The sequence below is a fragment of the Larus michahellis genome, chromosome W, assembly GCF_964199755.1.
Source record: "Larus michahellis chromosome W, bLarMic1.1, whole genome shotgun sequence".
Lineage (NCBI taxonomy): Eukaryota > Metazoa > Chordata > Aves > Charadriiformes > Laridae > Larus > Larus michahellis.
The window spans coordinates 9,017,824-9,041,841 of NC_133929.1; the positions used below are offsets into that span (position 1 = coordinate 9,017,824).

Consider the following 24,018-nt stretch of genomic DNA (forward strand, 5'->3'; position numbering starts at 1 on the left):
TTTAATGTCCCTTCCAAGGACAGGCTGGGCGGAGAATGGACTGAGAATAGTCCTGAGGAAAAGGACTTGGGGGTGTTGGTGGATGAGAAGCTCAACATGAGCCAGCAGTGTAGCTGGCTACTGTGGAATAATTACTAAATTGGCCAAGAATACAAAAATACAGCATTGTTCACACATTAAGGAAAGTCATAAAATCAAGAGGCTTCTGAGGTAGAATACAGCCGCAGCTGGCACACAAAGAACCCAACATCTGCGATTCCCTGTACAAGGTTGTTTGCGAAACTACATGAGGGATGGAACGGAACACGCTTGTTCCGTGGCCTTCCCTTGTGACGAATAGCAGATATGGGGACGAGATGGTACTACGGAACTGATAAGCGGCCTACACGCTACCCGAGCCAACATTTCGTCTAATGTTGATGAAATGCTGTCCTTTTGTGTGAACTTTGCTCACCACAATGTACCAAAACACACCTCCATCCCGGAGGCTATCCGCCCCCGAGGTGTGAACACTCCTCCTTGAATACATTAATCATAATAAAAGTATGTATGACTAAAGTCACTCAAACTCCACTTTGAAGATAAAAAAATAATATAAAAATAGCCCAAGAGAGAGGGGATGTCAGGGAAGACACCATCGCGAAGGATTCCACCGCTGATTTCTGGGATCAGTCGACGGGCTGAGCCTCTCTTCCCCCCCATAGGGACGCCTTTGGGTAAGACTTCGATTACACCGAGCGCTTTCTCGGGGACTTAGAAATTTCTCTAGAGAATCTCTACCCTACATTTATAGCCAGGCTGTATCGTTTATAATTTTGTCGCGCGTTTGTATACCTAGCAATATCTTTATTTGCACGTGCTTTGCAGACAGTGTATTTATCACCGGCAATCCTAAAGAACCTGTATATCTGTTGTTTAAATAAACTGCACTGTTTAAGTAGCTAGTCGTTCCGCTTTCTCACTGAACGCGACCAAAACTACAGAGAGGCCGTGCTAGTTCAGGAGCACGACTAGACTAAAGGTGCAGTCCACTATTAGTGTATCCAAATCGTAGTAGTTTAATACATATTAAATGCGATTGGACTGATAGTGCTGAATTGGGCATCACTCAGAATTTAAACCTAGCCGCACCTAGCCTCCCACCTCGGTGAGGAGTGTTAGAACGCAAGGGGGTTTATCTTCTGCCAAAACCGCTTGGCCCCGTTTCACGCAACAGAATTTGGCGTAGTCGGCAGGATTGCCATGGATAAACTGCTGCAAAAATATGATTGTGCCCCTTCCCAGGCTGGGAAGGAGTGGGCCCAAAAATTTTGGAAGGATGAAGAGAAAGTGGTGGAACGTATTGAAGAGTGTCGGGTTTCACAGAAGCTCAGAGCGGGGAAAGGCAAGGGTGTGATTTGTGCTGTGTTAGGCGCCTGTTTATCTTGTGCACAACAAGAAGCTAGAGAAACCCCTGCTCCTAATCTGATTTCAGCTGTAGAATATGCAACCCTGAAATCGGAGAATGAGGTGCTGAAGTCATCATTAGCCTTGCAAAAGGAGACAGGAGAAAAATTAAGAACTCAAGTTGATAAGCTTGTGAGCGAGAATGAATGTTTAGGAAACCGGAATGCTCAACTTGGGAGTGAAAATCTCCAACTTAAAATGTTATTGGAAAGGGTGACTGGGCTCTTAGATAAAATGCAGCCCTCGACCCAGGTCCAACAGATTCGTAAGTTAATGTGTTATCCAAATTCCGGAACCCAGACCGGAGATTTTTTGTCTAATAGTGAGGATGACGAAGAAGATGAGGAGGAAAGGACTTTTACTTTGAAATCCCAAGTTTTTCCTTTACGTCCTCTGGTTAAAACTGAAACTGTGGTTGATGACGATGATGAAATTCACACCACTGTGCGTACCGTTCCATGGACACCAACCGAGTTAACAAAAATAAGGGAGAAATATTCGAGGCGACCAGAAGAGTCAGCTGTTGAGTACGTGTGGCGAGTTTCTTCTGAAGGGGGGGACAGAATTATGCTGAGTGAGGAAGAAGCAGGAGATTCTTGGGGACCAGGAGTGTTTTTAACAACTATTCCTGGTGGACCTCGCTGTCTTTTTAACCCCGTCGGTCAAGTAAGACCGAGCAGATTCCCTTTTCTTTTGTGTCTTACAGGATGGTCAGCATGGTTAGGCCGGCGAACTGTTGCCACCTCACAACGACTGAAGAGAGACGTGACTGGTATCTTAGGAACAGGACTGGGAGTCTTAAATAGTATAGATGCTGAGATACTTGCAAACAAACTAGTCACAACTACTAGTGATCTAGACAAATTAAAACATCCTCTACAGTCCTCTCTATCAGCATTGGGAAATCACCAATGGCTTTTATCGAATATATTGCCTCAGTGGGAAGAAACGGGTGAAAAAGACCATCAGCTGATCACAAATGCACTTGGTACAACCCAAAACAATGTTTCCTTGGCTCTTAGTTGTATCCAAGCCCAATTGTGGATGCAATCTATGACAGCCGCAATTATAAGGGAAGGTGAAGAAGGCACCTTGCCCACTGAAATTCGAAAAGTAATATGGGATAATGCAATTGAGTTTGAGAGAAAATTTCAGTCCTGGTGGTATCTGGTTAATTTCACCTATGATCCCACTGAGAGCAAAGCCACAGCTTTTGTCTTAACGATACGCAATGCCTCAGTATACACCATATACCCAATCATCACACTGGGGTTGAATCACCATGGAGCTATACTCCATCCGGTAGAGCATAGAGTGTGGGCACAACAAAACGAGAATAAATGGCAAACTGTTGATGTTGAAGCATGCATTTCACGAGATCAACAAGGATTCATTTGTGAGAGTAATACTCTCAAGGCACAAGGCATTTGTCTTGACACCAACCAGAATGTTTGTCATTTTGAGATACAACCTGATGAAACCCCAGAAACTGTGCTTGTATATATTGGGAAAGGGTGTGTTTGCATGAGGTCTCCCTGTACTTTTGTATTCGTAGATGACATAGCAGTAGATATAAGTAATAACTCAAATCTTTGTGTTTGTAACTTTACTAACATCATTGGATGTGACTTCAGTTATTCAGCTCCTGTTACGTCTTTTCAATTGCTACAATCTAATTATACATTGATTCGAGATTTGCTGCCTACCCCTATCGGAATGAATCTCTCACTAGTGAAGAAGTTGCTACAACACGATGAATTGAAGCGATTGTTGAAAGAGGCCCAAGAAAATGGACAAAGAACTCTGATTACTGTCCATCATGATGTTGAAGAAATACACCATGTACTGGAAAGGGTCAAGAGAGACGGAGGACATGAATGGGGGGACACCCTCTTTGGATGGTCACCGACAGCTACAGGACTTTTTAACAAGATGCTCCATCCTGTTGTTGTTCTACTAGTACTCACTGTATTGTGCTTTGCTTTGACAATTGTTTTGTATGTTAGACTTTGGATTATGATGAAACGCTTAACTCGCTTAATCACCCCACAAGAAGTATTTGCACTTGATATCCCTCGCCATAAGAGGACATGTGATATTCCCCATCAGTATTGATTATCGTGGAGCTTGAGTGACTGTAGTCACGGGGTGGATTATGTGGAATAATTACTAAATTGGCCAAGAATACAAAAATACAGCATTGTTCACACATTAAGGAAAGTCATAAAATCAAGAGGCTTCTGAGGTAGAATACAGCCGCAGCTGGCACACAAAGAACCCAACATCTGCGATTCCCTGTACAAGGTTGTTTGCGAAACTACATGAGGGATGGAACGGAACACGCTTGTTCCGTGGCCTTCCCTTGTGACGAATAGCAGATATGGGGACGAGATGGTACTACGGAACTGATAAGCGGCCTACACGCTACCCGAGCCAACATTTCGTCTAATGTTGATGAAATGCTGTCCTTTTGTGCGAACTTTGCTCACCACAATGTACCAAAACACACCTCCATCCCGGAGGCTATCCGCCCCCGAGGTGTGAACACTCCTCCTTGAATACATTAATCATAATAAAAGTATGTATGACTAAAGTCACTCAAACTCCACTTTGAAGATAAAAAAATAGTATAAAAATAGCCCAAGAGAGAGGGGATGTCAGGGAAGACACCATCGCGAAGGATTCCACCGCTGATTTCCGGGATCAGTCGACGGGCTGAGCCTCTCTTCCCCCCCATAGGGACGCCTTTGGGTAAGACTTCGATTACACCGAGCGCTTTCTCGGGGACTTAGAAATTTCTCTAGAGAATCTCTACCCTACATTTATAGCCAGGCTGTATCGTTTATAATTTTGTCGCGCGTTTGTATACTTAACAATATCTTTATTTGCACGTGCTTTGCAGACAGTGTATTTATCACCGGCAATCCTAAAGAACCTGTATATCTGTTGTTTAAATAAACTGCACTGTTTAAGTAGCTAGTCGTTCCGCTTTCTCACTGAACGCGACCAAAACTACAGAGAGGCCGTGCTAGTTCAGGAGCACGACTAGACTGAAGGTGCAGTCCACTATTAGTGTATCCAAATCGTAGTAGTTTAATATATATTAAACGCGATTGGACTGATAGTGCTGAATTGGGCATCACTCAGAATTTAAACCTAGCCGCACCTAGCCTCCCACCTCGGTGAGGAGTGTTAGAACGCAAGGGGGTTTATCTTCTGCCAAAACCGCTTGGCCCCGTTTCACGCAACAGCTACATTAGTAGCTCTGGAAAACTCTTCCAGATGTTTAATTTGAATGTGTGTGTGTAATTCCATTGATTTCAATGGGAAGACTCGCATACTTAAAAGTTAACTTCTTTTGTATTTTCAGAATATGGCCTTAAATCCTAAAGCAGTAAATTGCAGAGTTGGCCCTGCAAATCTTATTTATGTATGTGGCTCCACTGACTTTACCAGAATCATTATGGATAGCATGAATTGTATACATAAAGGGGGCAATACTGTGTGTTAGTGCTTTTGGGTTTTGAACCACTGTCATCACTTACACATTCAGCTAGCAGTATTTACTCAATATATTCCATACTTTTGGTAAGAGTACAAATCTTTAGTAGGCTGAAATGCTGAGTCTGATCCAAGAGCAATAATAACAAACTATACTGTTGGTCCTGCAGACTATATACTTACACGCATACTTAACTGCTCAGAGGAGAGTACTATAATGAGTAAATTTAAACAAAGGTACAAGCATTTTGCAAGAACAGGGACTGCATTTAGACATAACATTACACATTCATTTTCATGATATTTACTTCTCCAGCCTTGACTTTATAATTTGATCTTTTTGATTTATGAAATTGTTATAAGAAAGATGATGGCTTTTGGTGGTGGTGGGGTTTTTTTTAACATAAAGTTAGTTACGAAGACTAGCAGCAAAAGACTGAGATAAACCTATATATTTCTATGAATTTGGATTACATTTCTGTGATGTGATTTGATTCTAATTCCTTACAATTATGTTGAGTAAAAAAGAAGAGAGGATATTGCCTTGTTTCTTTTGTGATTGCTTTTCATTGTTTTTGCTTTTTAATTCCATCCATTTTCACTCTTCCATTGTCTTTTTTTATTTTTTGCAGAGATCTTTTTCAGCATACACTGTCCTTCTCTTTCTACAGTACTGTATATTGTGTTTTTTTTCTCCTGTCCTGATTCTTGTTCTTTCTCCATAAACTTACTCTTGCTTCACCTTTTAAGACTAGCAGTCCTTTGACTTTTTCCTTATATTTTCTGCAGTCTCTCACATCCAAACTCTTTCTTCCTGCTGTCCTCAAGTTTTGAAGATCTCCTTATTAGTCAAAAATATGTCCATATTTGCATTCTTCTGGGCCAGTGTAGTGAGATATTTCCTGTAAGTGGTTAGGGAAGGGGAGCTGCAGGTGCTACAGTGCTTTCTTCCCTTCTCCAAAATCTGTCCCAAAGATGTGTTCTTTAAAGAAGAGGGCAGAGCTGTAAGTCTAGTGGTGACCTAGGAATCATGGTGTCTTTGGTCACTCTGCACATAGCATGGTGATTTGAGGAGGGATGGCAGCAATTAAGGACATCCATCATAGTCACTCTTTGAAGTTAGATGTCAACAAGTGTTTTGCTGTTCCTCAGAAAAATATTGGGAACGTCTGCCTTTTTTTCCTCCCTAAGTCTATGTGGAAATGGTCTTATTTTATAGAGATAATAACTTTCTCTTCTGCTCACCAATTCTCTTTTAACTTTCTTTTAATTATTTTTTTTCAGACTTCTCGCTTATCGATAAATCTCCCCCCCCCCATTTAAATAACTTCTGATATCAATGGTCTGGCTCTAAATCAATAATGAATCATTTAGATCAGTAATATGTGAAGTAAAGTAAGTGAAGGTACATGGAGCATAAATCGGACCCTGAGCAGAGCTTGACACAGTAGCCCAGATTCCAGTCTTATGTTATGCCGAGACAAAGTCAACATATTTCAGTTATGTATTAATTTTTGTTTTAGCAGGGAAAAGACAAACTTGCAGAGTTGGAATTTGTCAGATGATTTTTGAAACATTTCATTTTATAAGGTAGTTCTTTCTGATTCATAACATTCATATGTACAAATGTGCACAGTTAATGATTTGGGATTTTTACACAATTTGTTTCTTGTAATTTATTTTGTAGTACTTTGCAGTTCATCTATATGGTATAGGAGTAAGTAGGTTTGACCTTCCAATATTTTAGCATGTACTGACACGGTATTTTGTTTTTTATGTAATCATGGAGGTAAATTTAATAAACCACAACTGATTTATGCACCACTGAAATGCATATATTTATATATATATAAATAAAATTAAAAATATAATGTCCTTATATTTTTGTACTATATCTTTTTTATATTAGCCATTCAGTGCACTATTACTTAATGCAAATATTCTCAGAACCTTATGGATTACAGTACATGTTTTGTTACTAATTATGTCTCAATGAAGATGTTTAATGCTTGATGGAAGAAGACTGTGTGTTCCTAAAATGTTTTCTTTTCAGTATGTGGGCAGAGTCTCTTAAAGCTAAGGGAGCTAAACTTTAACATGGAGATTATAGTACCTGCTAGCTCCTGTTTTTCAGCTTGATTGTAAATGGCATTACTTATAACTGTAGAGATTCTGATCTGCCCAAATGATGTTGGTTTACAAAGGGCTCAGTTAATTAAGAATTCCTGACCTCTAAAATAAAGTGAGAATCAAAGTAAGAATCATGCAGGAATCATTAAGATGGTAAAAGTTGCTGAGCATCCAGGATTTTATATTAAAAACTTTTTTGTTTCACTGAGCAGTAAAGAAGTCTATGAAATGTTTAAAGGCAGAGGGTATTTTGTTTTTTTAGTTTGCCAGACATAAATGCATATTTCTAATGTTCTACTAGAAAGGATTTATTTATGCTAGAATTTACTTTAAATTGAGACAAGATGTTGAGCAGTTTGATAGGCAGATTAACTTTCAAATGGCTTGTAAAGTTGCAAGTCATTATCAGACAAATAAAAAATGTGTTCTTTCTGAAACCTTTCAAATTCAGCCCTCCTTTTCCTGTTGTATATTTAATATTTGCAATAATTTGAAAATTATTCATGGATTGGGCAGCTAAATATTTTGTTTAAGTTCATTTCAAAAAAATACCCTAAAAGCTTACCTGATAAGCAATGTCTGGCATGCTGGCTTGTCCCCATCACATCCATCCCTCCCCTGCAAGTCTATGTGATTGCATGAGTGAAAGGTTGAAAGATCAAACTCTTGCTAATTTTAATATCCTCAGCAACACTGCTATGAAAACCTAGCTTAGATAGCTTTTACATCTCTGGTAGAATGCAGCTAATCATACTGTCTTTAATCCTCTCCCTGGCAAAACTCCCATTGACTTCAGTGGGAGTTTTGTCTGAGCATGATCGGAGTCGGAATTTCAGGTTTTGGTCCTATATTAATTTCTCATTGAGAAAGAGAAATGGATTTTATAGATTTTCAGTTAACCATTAGGACTACCTGAAAGTCTCATTTTCTATAACACAGTGATATGAATATGGGCATTTACCTTTTTGTCATTGCCTCTTGGAAATAGTACAGATTTATTCCTTTAACCCATTCCTAACACAATTCATATGTAACTATATATTAGAGATACTGCCTTTCAGTGACAGAACTAAGTGCCACAGCAGCTCAAGACTTCATTTTTCAAAAAGGATGTCATCATTCTTAATACAAAGACATGGGTCCTGATTCATAGGGATTTTGCACCATTGTGATTATTTTCAGTTGACTTTAAGATGAAGAGAATTAGACTCTTGGTATTGCTGTTTCACATTTTCTGTTCATAGGATTTCATGCTTTATACTTTGTTTCACTTTTTCACCTCATCCCCAAATTTTATTTTATTTGTATTTTTTATCAACTAGCTAGTTGGAGCTCAGCACTCTATTCTGGCTTTTAAAAAAAACAACTGAAAAGCCTCATCAGATAAAATGAGTATGCTGTAGAAAAATCTTCAGAGAAAATGGGTCCTTTCTAAAGACTGTGAAAATTAAAAACTTTTAATTTATTGAAATCGTAGTATAAATGTGTACATCCCAGAGCAGGGAGTACTAAGTGACTATGTTCCTGCACTGAAGTCTGATACTTGGATATTTAGTATGGGTGGGTGTGCATGAAGTAAGGACATGCATTTTTTTGTGCATGTGGGAAGTGCACATCTGCCTCTCACAGTCTAGTCCTTTGCAACCCATTTGTATGTGACTGTTGCAGACTCCAATTTTGAATCCAGTCCAGTGCAAGAAAGGATGGTGGCTGTGTACGGTTTGTTTTGTTTTGCAGTCTGAAGACAAGATTCTTTTTAGACATACACTAATTAGAAAAGTTCATAGAGTCTTTTACATCAGTCAGTGCTAATGCTCTGCATGTGTTCATTAGATTCATATAGAATTACAAAACCGTTATACTCTGTATTATAGTATTTGCCTCTAATGGCCAGGAATAAGGCTGTATTATCAGCTTCCTTTATGAGGTCCTTGTTGAGAGTATTTGATTTCCATGTAAATCTGTTCTGATGAAGTTGTTGCTAAGAAGCAACCATGACTGAATTTTTTGTAAAAGACAAAGTGACACTCTGAGAACAAATGTCACCCTGAAATACTTGAATATAACAAGTACTAATGCTATTTTATGTGAACATATAAATTGCAGCACCACAGGAGGCCATGCCCAGAATTGTGACCTGAATGTACTAGATGTTGCAAATCCAGGGACATGTTAGAAAAAGAAAGGCTAGACAAGCCAGAAGTGGTCAAGAGAGAAGTTATTAAGGAGAGAGGTAAAACTCTTCAGAAAGGAAGAAGGTAGTAAACGAGTAGAAGGGGCATATCAGAAAAAAAATCAACCGAGAATACTTGTTAAAGGTCTCAATCAATGTAGAAATTATTTATGAAAATATTTCATACACCATCTTGAAAATAATGAAACATTGCTTTATTTAGAGCCCCGCAAAATAAAAACTATCATACTTCCAATGTTTTAGCAAAACCTCATTGTAGTTTTGTGGCTATCTCCAGGATGGCTGACCTGCCTGGTATGGTACAAGCAGTGTTCTATGTAGGGCATTTTCATGCTTGCCATGGAAACAATTGCAAGGAAACCTGGCAGAAGACAGGTGGCAGGACGGAATCTCCAGTAGATGAGGCATCATGTGGCAGGGAGGAGGAGGAGGTGTCTGCGAACATCAGTAGAGGACCAACATCTAGAGGCAAGTCAGCCAACTTGTGGAGCTAATCCTATAGCTTGTGAGTGACACTGCTGGGACATGCCAAAATTTGAAGTGATGCCTTTCTATGCACAGTTGCCCTTTGCTCTGCTGTAGTAATTTTTAGGTGTGCATTTGAAGAGGATTTTGAGTATTTGATGCTTCACTGCTTGGGAAAGAAGTGTGTTGTTCTGAGGCAATTCTGTATTTTTGATCTGAAGCTGTATTGGCAGGGATATTCTTCCAAACAGTCCATCCAGCTCCCTTCCTTCTTCAAAGCTGAGTTATTTTTAAACAATGTCCCAAAAGATCTAGTTGAGCACAATCCTAAAAAGCTATAACCATGTTAAAGCAAAGTAATTGCTTTTCTTCCCTTTATGATTTCTTATAGATGCAGACACTGAAATAGACGCAGCTGCTGAAATGATTTCTGTGACAGACACAAAAGGAATCAGTTTCACTATTGCTAAGTAATTTAATGTCAATTGGGGAAAAAAATATCAGGGACTATACTCTGGAAAGAAAGAAAGAAAGTTGCCACTTGCTTTGTGCTCACTGAAGGCCAGTTTACGACAGCCTCTCTTCTGTGCTGAAGCTTCCTGCCTTTCCAGCAGCCCTCTTCCAAAAGCCGAATGCTGCCTCCCAAGCACATGCGAAATTTAAGTCATCAAGACCCAAAGCCTGTTTACAGGAAAATATCGCAGTGCTTGGCAAATAGTTGGTGGACTGTTAGTTCACCGGCTTCCCATGTCCTCCTTTTCAGGTGTAGATGGGCCTTGGGATTTTGTTTTGAAAGCCTGTTTTCAAGGCTGGGGAATGCTTAGAGATGAAGAGGGTTGTGAATCAATGCAAGTCTGAGAAATCTTTAGTTGGGCTGTAGGATCATCTAAATAAGAGTTGAGTAAACAGTGATACTACATTTCTGCAGACATTGTTTATAATTTGAGCATGGTATGTGAGTTTATTTTGTGTAATCATTCAATTTTGCTTCTGTGCAGAATGTCATGTTTAAGGTTAGCTAGTGTGGATTAAAAAAAAAAAGCAGCCTTGGTATTAGTATTCCATTTGATAAATTGCAGAGATCTAGGCTTCACTTACATTTGTCAACAGTGACTTTCCAGTGAAGTACAAAGCATTTGAAAAATTGCTTCTAATGTTTCAAGCCAGTGGAGGAAGTACTTTTTCAAACAATGAGACGATTTTCCGCATGCACCGTTAAAACAATTAGGGAGAAAAGAAAGCAGGTTAGGGGGTGGGAGTATGCTTGAGCCTCTAAAGCAATGGTTGAAATAGCCACGTGCCAAATTATTTACGTTTTATTCATAGAATCATAGAATGTGTTGGGTTGCAAGGGACCTTTAAAGGTCATCTAGTCCAACCCCCCCTGCAGTAAGCAGGGACATCTTTAACTAGATCAGATTGCTCAGAGCCTCATTAAGCCTGACCTTGAATGTCTCCAGGGATGTAAGTCATGCTATATAATGATAAAGTGCTCTTGTTATGATATTGTGAACCACAAAAATGTAAGAATCTAAGTTTCTTTTCTTTAATGCTGCCCTTTCTTGGCCGATGTGTCTGGGCCTGTCCTGGTTCTTATCTTGTTCCTTAATTGTGTGTGTGTGGTATATCCTCCCCATCTTTTCTCCTGCCTTCCGTGAAGCATCCACAAGATCTGCTGTTGGTCCCCATCCTCTCTCCCTCTGCATCCCCCAACTTTCCTGCAACCACAGATGCCATCTATGTGCAGGTGATACTCAGATCCCCATCTTGCCTCTGCAGTGTCCTCTTCTGTTCAACCTAAAACCTGTCTGGGGCTCCAAAGGAGTGGCTGTCAACTCAGAGTAGACACAGCTTTTTGTCTTCCCCAGTCGTCTCTGCTGCTCCCTTCTTTGATTGCTGTGAACGCTGCTGTCGCCCTGCCTGTCACTTTTGCCTGCAGGACAAACACAGGTGTCATCTGAGGATGCCGTTCTAGGAGACGTGAATACTATGCCAAAATCCCTGGTTAGCATGGATGGAGAATGATCTGAAAACTAATATTTGTAGTGTCTGTCAGCTCTTCAATGGCAAATTAGGCAAAATGTCATTGTTTAATGGTGATGCTGATTTTCTTTGAATTCCGAATGTAAACTGGAGGATATAACATAGAATTAGCTAGCAGGGGTTAAATCACAAGAGTTCAAATGTTATCTGCTCTGATCTTGGTGTTAGATCAAAGGTCCCTGTAGCTCTCATTAGTGGAACTCTGCTAAGCAGGTTGGTTATTTTTACCCATTTATAAGGTTTTATCTCCATGGTGTTTTCATTAAAAATACAAAGCACAAACTGAGAAAAAGCTGAAAATTGTCACTAAATTACTGATCAAAATAAACCTCTCCTTCTGGAGGTCACTAGACTTGGGTATTGATGGGGCCTCATAAGGCAGAGAAATGTTCCCCTGGGCTGGACAAGCCCCTGTGAAATGACCCCAGATGTCACAGTGATGTGGGAAGAGTGTTTCCCACTGCTCTTCTGAGTGTCTGCCTTGCACCTACTGGGACTGTGCAAATTGTCCTCTGGATTTTGGTGCTCAGCCATTTTGTCCTTCAGGAATCATACAGCTTCACATGTTAGGATGAACCCATCTCCTCCATGTCTGTTATGTTATAATGTCACCTCAAATGGAAGGTGGATGTTTGCCAGCTTAGTGGGAAAAGGAATTATTGCAGTGTGATGAGAGTAGGGCGTAAGGTTAAAAAGTGTGTATTTTATAGCTTATTTCTGAGAATGATAGGATTTCATCAAATTTTGAGATCTTTCCCAGTGACACAGTATGCTAGACCCTGATGTATTTAGTCTAGGTGATCTCTATTACAAAAATTTGTATCACATTCCCACTATTAATGACCAGACGTATAAAATTCCTGAGGTAAAATCAGCAAAGGACATAAAGAGAACTCTTGACTACTGGGATGGAGGACAAAAAAAGGAGAAAAAGAATTGTCTGAGGGAGAGAAAATGTTCTGAGTTACAGGAGAATCTTTGTTTCTATCTCTAGGTCCTTCTTCAGTTATCAGCAACGATGATGATTCGGCAAGTCCCCTTCATCACATCTCAAATGGCAGTAACACTCCATCTCCTTCTGAGGGGGATCCTGATGCAGTCATCATTGGGATGACAAAGATTCCTATAATTGAAAATCCCCAGTACTTTGGAATTGCCAAAAGTCAGCTCAAGCCAGACAACTGTAAGTACAAATGCCTATATGTAGTTCCGTCATTCTTTTTTTTTTTTTTTTTGGTGCAAGTGCTGGGGCTCCTTAGCAGTGCTAATAGAAAAATGGTGTAAAGTCCTGGGAGTAGAAGGGTGGAGTTAAAATGTATGCAATTCATTAAGGAGTACTTTGGTACATGGGATGAACTGATTTACATCTGTCAAAGCCAAATTCAGCCCTTGTGATGAATGAATGAACTCAGCAGTGTTAGACTCAAAGCCCAATCTGTATTCCATCAAAGTCACTGGTAGTCATTCCACTATTTTCAGTGGTCTTTGTCCAGTCCTATGCACCTAATGTATTCTTGGGGTAAAACACATCCTGGGTCAGAACCAGAAGTCAATATTTGCATTTGCGACTAAAACAGTGTTGATAACACACCAGTGTTTTGGCTGTTACTGAACAATGCTTGTATAGCATCAAGGCTTTCTCTTCCTTCCCCCCCTTCCCCCAGCGAGTAGGCTGGAGGTGGACAACAGGTTGGGAGGGGATATAGCCAGGACAGCTGACCCAAATTGACTAAAGGGATATTTCATACCATATGATATTATGCTCAGCAATAAAAGCTCAGTGAAAGGAGGAAGAAGGGAGGATGTTTGTAGTTATGGTATTTGTCTTCTCAGGCAACTGCTATGTGTGCTGAGACCCTGCTTCCCAGGAAGTGTCTAAATATCTGCCTGCTGGTGGAAAATAGTGATTGAATTCCTCTTTTTGCTTTGCTTGCACACACAGCTTTTGCTTTCCCTTTTAAACTGTCATTATCTCAATCCATGAGTCTTCTTGCCTTCCTTCTATTTTCTCCCTGTCCCAGGAGTGAGCAAGAGCCTGTTGGCTGGGTTTAATGCACCACAATGTGAAATGCTGATTTTTGAAGCAGCAATCAACACTGAAGCAAATAACTGAAAAAATATCTAAAGAATATTGTAATTAATACTAACTGCACTACTTACTATTTTTCACCTGTTCATTAATGTATTTATTTAACTGTTTTAGAGAAGGTTCTTTCTACCTCTTTCTGCTGTGAAATTGTGCATACATTTCTGAAGTGTTGCTGGAGCCTGATCTGCTTCTCTGAGAAGTCATTCTAAAGATTGCTAGTGCAGTTGGTGAGCATTGGATGTGCAACTAAGTGATATACATATCTGTATCCTGCCTGATTTAGCTTCACAGCACAAACTGTAGTTTAAGGGCATACAATCTAGATCAGAAACCTTTTCCTCCATCTTTGTATAGCTTAAATACTATAATAGGTGACTTCCTTGATCTGTGCATGGGTGCATGCATGCATATGTGTGTGCAGGACTTCAAAGGGTGTAAAGACTGATGCCAGGCTACCTATTTGTCTTGTGAACATTGACACTAATCCACATCTTGATATTTGCACTAAGCACAATCCACATAAGGATCTTCCTGCAGTGCAACAGGAGGCATTTTCCTGCATTTTTATTATACATTCCCGATGTTCTCTCTTAACATAATTTTGTTGTGTGGCACTATTTTTTAATTAGAAATAACCCATAATCTCTTCTACCAGAGGGCATTTGAATAATCTGACATAGCATAAGCAATGGAATGCATTAGTCACCGAATTGCTGATACTTGATCAGCACAAGAAAGATGTTATATAGATGCATTAATTCCTGTGAAAAACAGAAGCCACTAGGGAATCACAAATGGGCAACATGTCCACTAGAGCTCTCTAATGTTATATAAAAGGACATGCTTTTAAAAGAGGCTCCTGTACCTCTACTCCCAGCTGCATTAAACATTACAAACAAACAAATATCAGTGACTACACAGTATTTCACTTTCAGCATTAATGCTGAAACAACATACATGGTGTTCTGTGAAAAAAAATCAAACCCCCAAACTGTACCAAACACAGAATTCTCTCACATTTAGTAAGCTGCATATTAAATACAGAAGCATTAACTCACAGATGACTAGTACTAACTTGCGACGAGCGAGGGAAACAAGCAGTCGACTCAATATGAGTGATAAAGCAAGCTTCCGCTTTATTGCAGCTTCATCAGACTTTTATACTCTTATACTTAGATATGCCTATTTGTCTTACAACTATTGGCTGTGCGCTAAAGATTACATTATTCATACTCCTCCTACATGCGGTTTCTTGGGTCCAGGTTTGTTCCTGTTCTCTCACAGTCTACTTTCTCAAAGTTGTTTATCTGACTTAAGCAAAGTCAGCATGACCTTCAGCATCTTCCTTATCAGCGTAACTCGGAGTTTTCCATGCAGGCAGGCATAGCTTACTTCTGACAATCCTGCATGGCGCCGTGCCTGTTCTCATATAGCCATTCCTCAACAATTCCCCCTTTTTCTTTTTGTACTGATTGTACAATCAACACGGTATTGTTAACATGTAGTAGGTTGCGTAAAATACAATGATATGCAATTTTCACTACAATAATTATCGCTATCAAAATCAGTAAGCAAGCTAGATATGATTTCAGTTGTAAGGTTTATCTGTTTACTTGCCCAACACCCTATCTTATTCAGCATATTTAATGCTGTTGCTGTTCCTAGAGAAGGAAGAATACTTAGCCCTATTCTTTGTCTGAGATTCAAAAATGTTATATGGTCGTCACAGGAGGGAGTGAAGGTATGAACTGTTCTCTTGGCTCTGTGTTTACTGTGTGCTCTGCTCACTGTGTCTTTGGCTGTATGCAGGCCTCTGCTCGTAGATCTGCCACATCTCCCCCTTTTTTATTTAACACCAGACCATTTATTAACAAGGTCGCCATGACTTGTGCTTCTACTCGTTGTGACGCTCTTAGCAGGTTATATACTAAACACAATTAAAAACAGAATCAAAAAGAACCCTGCTAAGGCAATAAATACCCAGATTCCTAAATTTAGCCCAGAAAGCCAATTTCTTTGGATTTACCCATGAGAAATACTTTTGTAATATTTCAAATACATTGCGGTTGCTGACAGCACAAGCGACCCTGGAAAAACAATCGTGGTAACATTTCAATCATCATAGTTACTGGTTTTGAAAAGGTATGTGGCAAAAATACCCACTCTAACACAGTCAGGCTCTTTGCGAGTGCATCATCCCACTGTCCTATCAGGGCATAAAGTTGAAAATTCTTGTAGGAAGGTGTTCAATGTGTCTTGCAGCAGTAGTAGACTATATCTTATCTTGCAACATGCTGTAATGCCTTCGGAGCTGTTGGGGTTAATGAACATAGAACTTATGGGGGGGGTGGGGGGTGGGGGCAGACACAGTGCTTCAGGGCATCCCCTGTATCTTCAAAGTGCGCTCATGTCTCTCTCCCCCTCTCTGACCTGAGACAGCCCCCCTATATCCTGCACTGCATTGAGTGGAGAAGTACAGGCTAGAGTCGCTGCATGCATGGCCAGTGCATGCAGCAAGTCCCACCAGACTCTCCTGCACTGGATTGAGTAGAAAAGTACAGGCCAGAGTCGCTGCACGCGTGGCCAGCGTATGCAGCGAGTCTCACCAAACTCATGATCCAGCTTTGCTAACAGCGGCTGTCTGATACGTGACTACATTGTTGTAATCCCTTCTTGTTATCTTCTTCTGTGAAGGTCAGGTTCTCATGGATACACACATAGGTTTTAGAGCAACATATTCTACAACTCGTACAAGGGTACGATGCAAAGCGGCATCTACAGCTGATCGTATAATGCTTATTAAACACGGCAAACAGCATACTAAACATAACAGACAAATTCCTTACCCACAGGCAATGAGTATAATTTGCTTCAACCAACCCCACCCCCAAGTCCATCCAGCAAAGAGATTTCACCCAGTGGCCTCCACAAGTTGCTGGTTCGGTCGGTGCAGTTCTTGCAGCTGGGCATGGATGGATGTGGAGTGGTCACTTAGATTCATACAATACAGTCCTTTAAAATCTTGACAACCATGTCTGTGAGCTGAAAGCAAAAAATCAGTAGCAGTTCTGTTTTGCAGCGTCGCATATCAAATACTATCTACATCTAGCAATAACTCAGAAATAGCTGTACTAGTAGCATTGTTAAACTTATCCTTGGCAGCAAGAGAGTCCTTGTTATCACGAATCCTTGGCAGCAAAAGAGTCCTTGTTAGCTAGAGCGCATGCGAACTCCCTGTTCTTGCTGGTACTGTGCTTTGATCTTCTTCCACAACAGGCCAAGATTCTCAAGCAGCTGGATAAGGTGTCTGTGAGTCCATTACAGGCTTATGTCCTCCAAATGTTTTTCTTGCCAGCACCCGAGACTGAATAACAATTGGTGTGATATATGTGTTTTCCAGCACCCAGGTGCGAGTCCCTTGAGGGTATTTACAATCCTCCTCACCGATCTTCCGTTGCTTTCCCATATTCCACCCCCTTGCTCAAGACACCGCTTCTGCTGGGGTTCATTTTAGTCTCGCAGGGTATAACACAGAGCAATCTACTAAGGCATGCAATAACATATACACATATAGGAAAAAACCCAAAACATATCTCTGTGGTACTGCTTTGAATCAGGTGTCCTATTTCTCTTTTTCTGATGCTTTCTCATAATGCATATGGCATACTTTTGTGCTAACGTGGCACATTTCCCATCTAATTGTTCCTGTTTGGTTTCTTTTCTTTTTTTTTTCTTTTTTTTCTCTCTTTTTTTCTCTTTTTTTGTTTTTTCTTTTTTTCCTTTTTTCTTTTTTCTTTTTTCTTTTTTCTTTTTTCTTTTTTTTCTTTTTCTTTTTTTTTCTTTTCTTTTTTTTTTTTCCATCACTTATGACTGACATAAAAGTCTGCCTCTGCAACGAGAGCTCAGTTTCTCATTTTTCCTTCAGTTTCTCATTTTCCTACAGAGCATCCTATAGATTTTGGCTCAACTCCTTTTCCCAATCAACCATGATCTTATAGACAAACAACAAACAACCAGCGATACGCCCTGCACGGGCGAGCCGTTCCCGAGAGTGTAAACGTGTCGGCTGGTGAAAACTCCACCAATATTTCAGGACTTCCATCGGTTCTACAGCCCATCCTGGTGTATCTACCTGGGGCGCGCTCGCCTTACATCTAAACATTGTGTATATACAAACTTCTTCACTTGACGGAGTGTCAGCCCTAGTCGCGTACGAGAACAGTACCACACCGGGCAGAACACCTGCTCAAGGGGAGTCGCCTAACGACACTGCACACAACAAAAAGCAAACAGTAGCACACATGCTGATTAGCAGGTATAAGCTGGCGCCCACACACACTTACACAGCAGACATACAAAACCAGCACTTCTATCTCAGGGAGACGACTGGGGAGGGGAGGGGGCGAGGCGGGCAATGGCAGGAGCAAACAGCTCCGGCTCTGTCCTTCTCTGCTGACATTCTGCCTCCTCCATCGGCCTCAGGTGGAGCAGAGGGGATCAGCAGGGGATCGTCCCAGACCTTCGGACCTGGCCTGTTCGATCCCCCTCCCGTGGGTTGTAATGCTGCAAAAGCCCCGGCTGCCGTGGCTCGCTCCGCCTTCATATCTTGTAAGGTCGATAACACCAACCACCATGTCGTCGCTAACGGTGATGCCTCTTTGTCTCCTTTACTTATCACTTCCCACAGTTTTTTCCCAACAGCCTCCCATATTTCTGGTTTAAAAGCTGGCTGGGGCTCTGGTGCGAATCCGTTCTCTCTGCACCAGGTTAACAACCTTCGGAGCATACGCTCATCATATTTCACCCCTCTCTTAAAGAGGATATGCAGGAGAAGTCTTAATACAGCCCCTTCTTCTTTTGTTACTTGTTGCCCCATCTCCTGCCCCGGCTTAATCAGTTTGAGTAACAGTTTCGCTGGTGTTTCAATCCCTCTCTTAGACCATAGCTGCGCCTAAAGGGCTTAGTCCCCGCTTTTCTAAAAAGCGTTTTAAAATTTCGAAAGCTACCTCTCTATCCATCGCGCGTTGTGTAGACCTTCTTAATTATCCGGTCACTTGCGGCCTTTCCCTTTTGTGTAGACCTTCTTAATTATCCGGTCATTTGCAGCCTTTTCCCTTTGGTAGCCTTCACTCGGACGGCGAACCCCTTCTTTATTATCCTGGGTCCAAGCATGGATCAGACACGTCTTGTCACTGATCTTCTGCTCCCTGGTCGCTGCTACCAGTGCTTCTCCGAGCTCGCTGTCTGGTGGAGAACAAGGAGTGGGGTCCCTGTTCGGGCGCCACTTGCGACGAGCGAGGGAAACAAGCAGTCGACTCAATATGAGTGATAAAGCAAGCTTCAGCTTTATTGCAGCTTCATCAGACTTTTATACTCTTATACTTAGATATGCCTATTTGTCTTACAACTATTGGCTGTGCGCTAAAGATTACATTATTCATACTCCTCCTACATGCGGTTTCTTGGGTCCAGGTTTGTTCCTGTTCTCTCACAGTCTACTTTCTCAAAGTTGTTTATCTGACTTAAGCAAAGTCAGCATGACCTTCAGCATCTTCCTTATCAGCGTAACTCGGAGTTTTCCATGCAGGCAGGCATAGCTTACTTCTGACAATCCTGCATGGCGCCGTGCCCGTTCTCATATAGCCATTCCTCAACACTAACTGGGTCCTGATCCTGAAAATACAGAAGTCTATGTTTGGTTTTGTGTGCTGCAATGAAACCCACATGGTGTCAAGGAAACTAATCACGGTACATGAAGTTCAGCTTGTGCATAAATGTTTGCAGGATGAGGGCTCGAGACTTTGCTATGGTGCTCCTGGGAGATGTGCAGAGCTGATGCTCTGCATTCTGCTACATTGCCATGGTGGTCCAAATCTTTGTGTTTTTATTGTTTTAGCAAAGATAATCAGGTAAACAGCAGTAGTATATAAATTGAGTCAGATATCTTCTACCACACTGAGCATCTGTCCAATAAAGAGGGACATTTAAATTGTCAAGGACAAAAAAGGTCTTCCCATAAATAATTTCACATACTCTCTTTCTCTCTTAGTTCTCTTGCCAGATATCTGTTTCTGAATATAGTGTTTCAGGCTCGATTGCAAAGTACTGGAATTGCATGTGTTTAAAAGAAAATAAAAAAAATTAATGCAATCAATTTCATTTGAAATTCCATCAGTGTATCAATAAATCAGTACTTGTCACAGAATGGTTGAGGTTGGAAGGGACCTCCGGAAGTCATCTGGTCCAACCATCCTGCTCAAGCAGGGCCACCTAGAGCCCGTTGCTCAGGACTGTGCCCAGGCAGCTTTTGAGTATCTCCAAGGAGGGACACTCCACAAGCTCCCTGGGCAACCTGTCCTAGAGCTCAGTCACCCTCACAGTAAAAAAGTGTTTCCTTATGTTCAGACAGAACCTCCTGTGTTTCAGTTTGTGCCCATTGCCTGTCACTGAGCACCACTGAAAAGAGCCTGCCTTCCTCTTCTTTGCACCTTCCCTTCAGGTATTTATATACATTGATAAGATCACCCCCACCCTCCCAAGCCTTCTCTTTTATAGGCCTAATGCAGCCCCAGATACCATTAGCCTTCTTTGTGGCAAGGGCACATTGCTGGCCCATGTTCAACTTGGTGCCCACCAGGACCCATCAGGGCCTTTTCTGCAAAGCTACTTTACAGCTGGGTGGCCCCCAGCATGTAATGGTGCATGGGGCTGTTCCTCCCCAGGTGCTGGACTTTGCATTTCTCCTTGTTGAACTTCATGAGGTTCCTGTCAGCCCATTTGTCCAGCCCATTGAGGTGTCTCTGAATGGCAGCATGACCCTCTGACATACCATCCACTCCTCATAGTTTGGTGTCATCAGCAAACTTGCTGAGGGTACACTCTGACTCATCATCCAGATCATTAATGAAGACGTTAAACAAGACTGGACCCAGTATTAACCCCTGGGGTACACTGCTAGCTCCTGGCCTCCAACTAGATTTTGTTCCACTAATCACCACCCTCTGGGCCTGGTTGTTCAGACAGCTTTTGAACTACCTCACTGTCTGCTCATCCAGCCCATATACATCAACAGCTTCTCCATGAGGATCTTATGGGAGATGGTGTCAAAAGCCTTCCTAAAGTCAAGGTAGACAATATCCAATACTCTCTCTTCATCTACAGGGACAGTCATTTCATCATAGAAGGTTATCAAGTTGGTCAAGCATGACTTCCCCTTCGTGATCCCTCCCAATGGCTACCTTGTTCTTCATGTGGACATGGTTTCCTGGAAATGGTTTCCAGGATTAGCTGCTCCATCACCTTCCTAGGGATTGAGGTGAGTCTGGCCAGACTGTAGTTCCCTGGATCCTCCTTCCTGCTCTTCTTGAAGATAGGAGTGACATTTGCTTTCCTCCAGTCCTCGGGCATTTCTTCCAATTGCCACGATCAATCAAAGATTATCAAGAATGGTCTTGCAATGACATCAGCCAGCTTCCTTAGCACTCATGCACTCATGGGTGTGTCTCATCAGGGCCCATGGACTTATGTATGTCCAGTTTGCTTAAGTATTCCCTGACCTGACCCTGTTCCACTAAGGGTACATCTTCCTTACTCCAGACTTTCCCCCAGTCTCTGGGACCTGGGATTCCTGAAGGCCAATCTTGCCAGTAAAGACTGAAGCAAAGGTGGCATTCATTATCTCAGTCTTTTCTATGTCCTGTGTAACCAGGTCCTCTGTCTTGTTGTGCAATGGGCCCACATTTTCCCTAGTCTTCCTTTTGTCACCTATGTACTTACAGAAGCCCTTCTTGTTGTCTTTGACATCCCTGGACAGATTCAATTCCATTTGTGCATTAGCCAAATGGATGCTCGGGCATGCATCCCTGGATGCTTGGACAACATCTCTGTATTGTACCCAGGTTACCCATCCCTGCTTCCATCCTCTGTATGCTTCATTTTTCTGTTTGAGTTTGGCTAGGAGCTCCTTGTTCATCCACACAGGCCTCCTGGCATTTTTGCCTGACTTCCTCTTTATTGGGATGCATCGCTCCTGAGCTTGGAGGAGGTGATCCTTGAATATTAACCAGCTTTCTTGGGCCCCTCTTCCCTCCAGGGCCTTGTCCTGTGGTACTCTTCCAAGAAGAACTTTGAAGAATCCAAAGTCCAGGGTTGCGAGCCTGCTTTTTACTCTCCTCCCTGCCATCAGGATCCTCAACTACACCATCTCATGGTCCCTGCAGCCAAGACTGCCTTTGACCTTCACATCCTCAACAAGCTCCTCTTTGTTGGTGAGTATGAGGTCCTGCAGAGCACCTCTCCTCATTGGCTCGTCTGTCACTTGGAGGAAGAAGCTGTCATTGATAGACTCCAAGAACCTCCTGGATCGCTTATGCCCTGCTGTGTTGACCCCCCAGCAGACATCATGGTGGTTGAACTTCCCCATGAAGACCGGGATCTGCTTCTAGTAGGCTATAGAGGGCCTCATCCACTTGTTTTTCCTGGTCAGGCAGCCTATAACAGACACCGACTATAATGTCACCTTTACCGGTCATCTCTTTAATCCTAGTCCATAATCTCTCAGTTGGCTCCTCTTCCATCCCCAGGCAAAACTCCATGCATTCCAGGTGCTCTCACATATAAGGCAACTCCCCCTCCTTGTCTTCCCAGCCTGTCCTTCCAAAAGAGCCTGTATCCCTCCATTGGAACACTTCAGTCATGGAAGCTAACCAACCACATCTCTGTGATCCCAACAAGATTGTAGCCCTGCAACTGCACACAGATCTCTGTCCCCATCCTGAGTGCATTAGTATACAGGCACTTCAGAGATGCACCCCATCATGTTGAGTTCCTGAAGAGGGTTTAGGGGATTTCTGCATAACAGTGCCTTGTAGGCACTTTCTCACTTACATGCAAGTGCTGGAGGTGACCCCACCCAAGCCTCATTTTGCTGTCTTTGTGATCCCTTCCCATCACACCACCCCATGCCCTTTCCTCATTAACCCTGTCCATCGCTGCCTCACAGGACTGCTGGTCACCCTCTTCCTTCCCCATCATTCATAGTTTAAAGCCCTCCTTGTGAGGTCAGTCATCCTATTGGAAAAAATAGCTTTGCCCTGCCATCTCTCCCAAGCAGATGCTGATCTGCAAACAGGGTCCCATGGTTGCAGAACCTAAGACCCTGTCACCAACACCACTTCTACAGCTAATTATTGACTTGTTCTATTAGTGCCCTTCTCCTCACACCCTTTCCTCTCACTGGCAGGATTGAGGAGAACAACACCAAGGCCCCCATGCCCTTGACTACCGCCCCCAGAGGTCTGTAGTCACTTTTGATCCTATCCAGGTCTCCCCTGGCAGTATCATTTGCGCCCACATGGAAGAAAAGCAGGGGGCAGCAGTCAGAGGGCTAGACAAACTTACAATATCCCTCCACAATATCCTAGATCCTGAGCCCCAGCAGGCGTCAGACCTCTTTAGTTGATAGGTCAGGTCAGCAGATGGGTGCCTCTGTCTCCTGCAGCAGTTTCTTTCTTGTGGTCTTGCATGGTTTAGAGTTAGGTGGACCAGGTTCTTTGCTTGTAGGTACATGTGGGTCCTCTTCAACTTTGAGGGCACTGAGCCTATTCATAGAATCATAGAATCATAGAATGTGTTGGGTTGGAAGGGACCTTTAAAGATCACCTAGTCCAACCCCCCTGCAGGAAGCAGGGACATCTTTCACTAGATCAGATTGCTCAGAGCCTCATCCAGCCTGGCCTTGAATGTCTCCAGGGATGGGGCCTCCACCACCTCTCTGGGCAACCTGTTCCAGTGCCTCACCACCCTCATTGTAAAAAACTTCTTCCTAATGTCTCATCTAAACCTACCCTGCTCTAGTTTAAAACCAGTGCCCCTCGTCCTATCGCTACATGGGCTTGCAAACAGCCCCTCCCCAGCTTTCTTGTAGGCCCCCTTCAGGTACTGGAAGGCCGCTATAAGGTCTCCCTGGAGCCTTCCCTTCTCCAGGCTGAACAACCCCAGCTCTCTCAGCCTGTCCTCATAGGAGAGGTGCTCCAGCCCTCTGATCATCTTTGTGGCCCTCCTCTGGACCCCCTCCAACAGGTCCATGTCCTTCTTGTGCTGAGGACTCCAGAGCTGGATGCAGTACTCCAGGTGGGGTCTCACCAGAGCA

At 42.3% G+C, this 24,018-nt stretch overlaps 1 protein-coding gene across 6 annotated transcripts in view; it reads left to right on the forward strand.

Moving 5' to 3' along the window:
* The window catches only part of LOC141735424 (BDNF/NT-3 growth factors receptor-like), a 211,421-nt gene that overhangs the window by 110,730 nt on the left and 76,673 nt on the right, over window positions 1-24,018 (forward strand). For all 6 annotated transcript variants that reach the window (XM_074568144.1, XM_074568143.1, XM_074568145.1 and 3 more), the window contains one exon: window positions 12,774-12,962. In XM_074568144.1, the coding sequence (XP_074424245.1) occupies window positions 12,774-12,962 (189 nt within the window). The remainder of the gene's footprint in view (window positions 1-12,773; window positions 12,963-24,018) is intronic.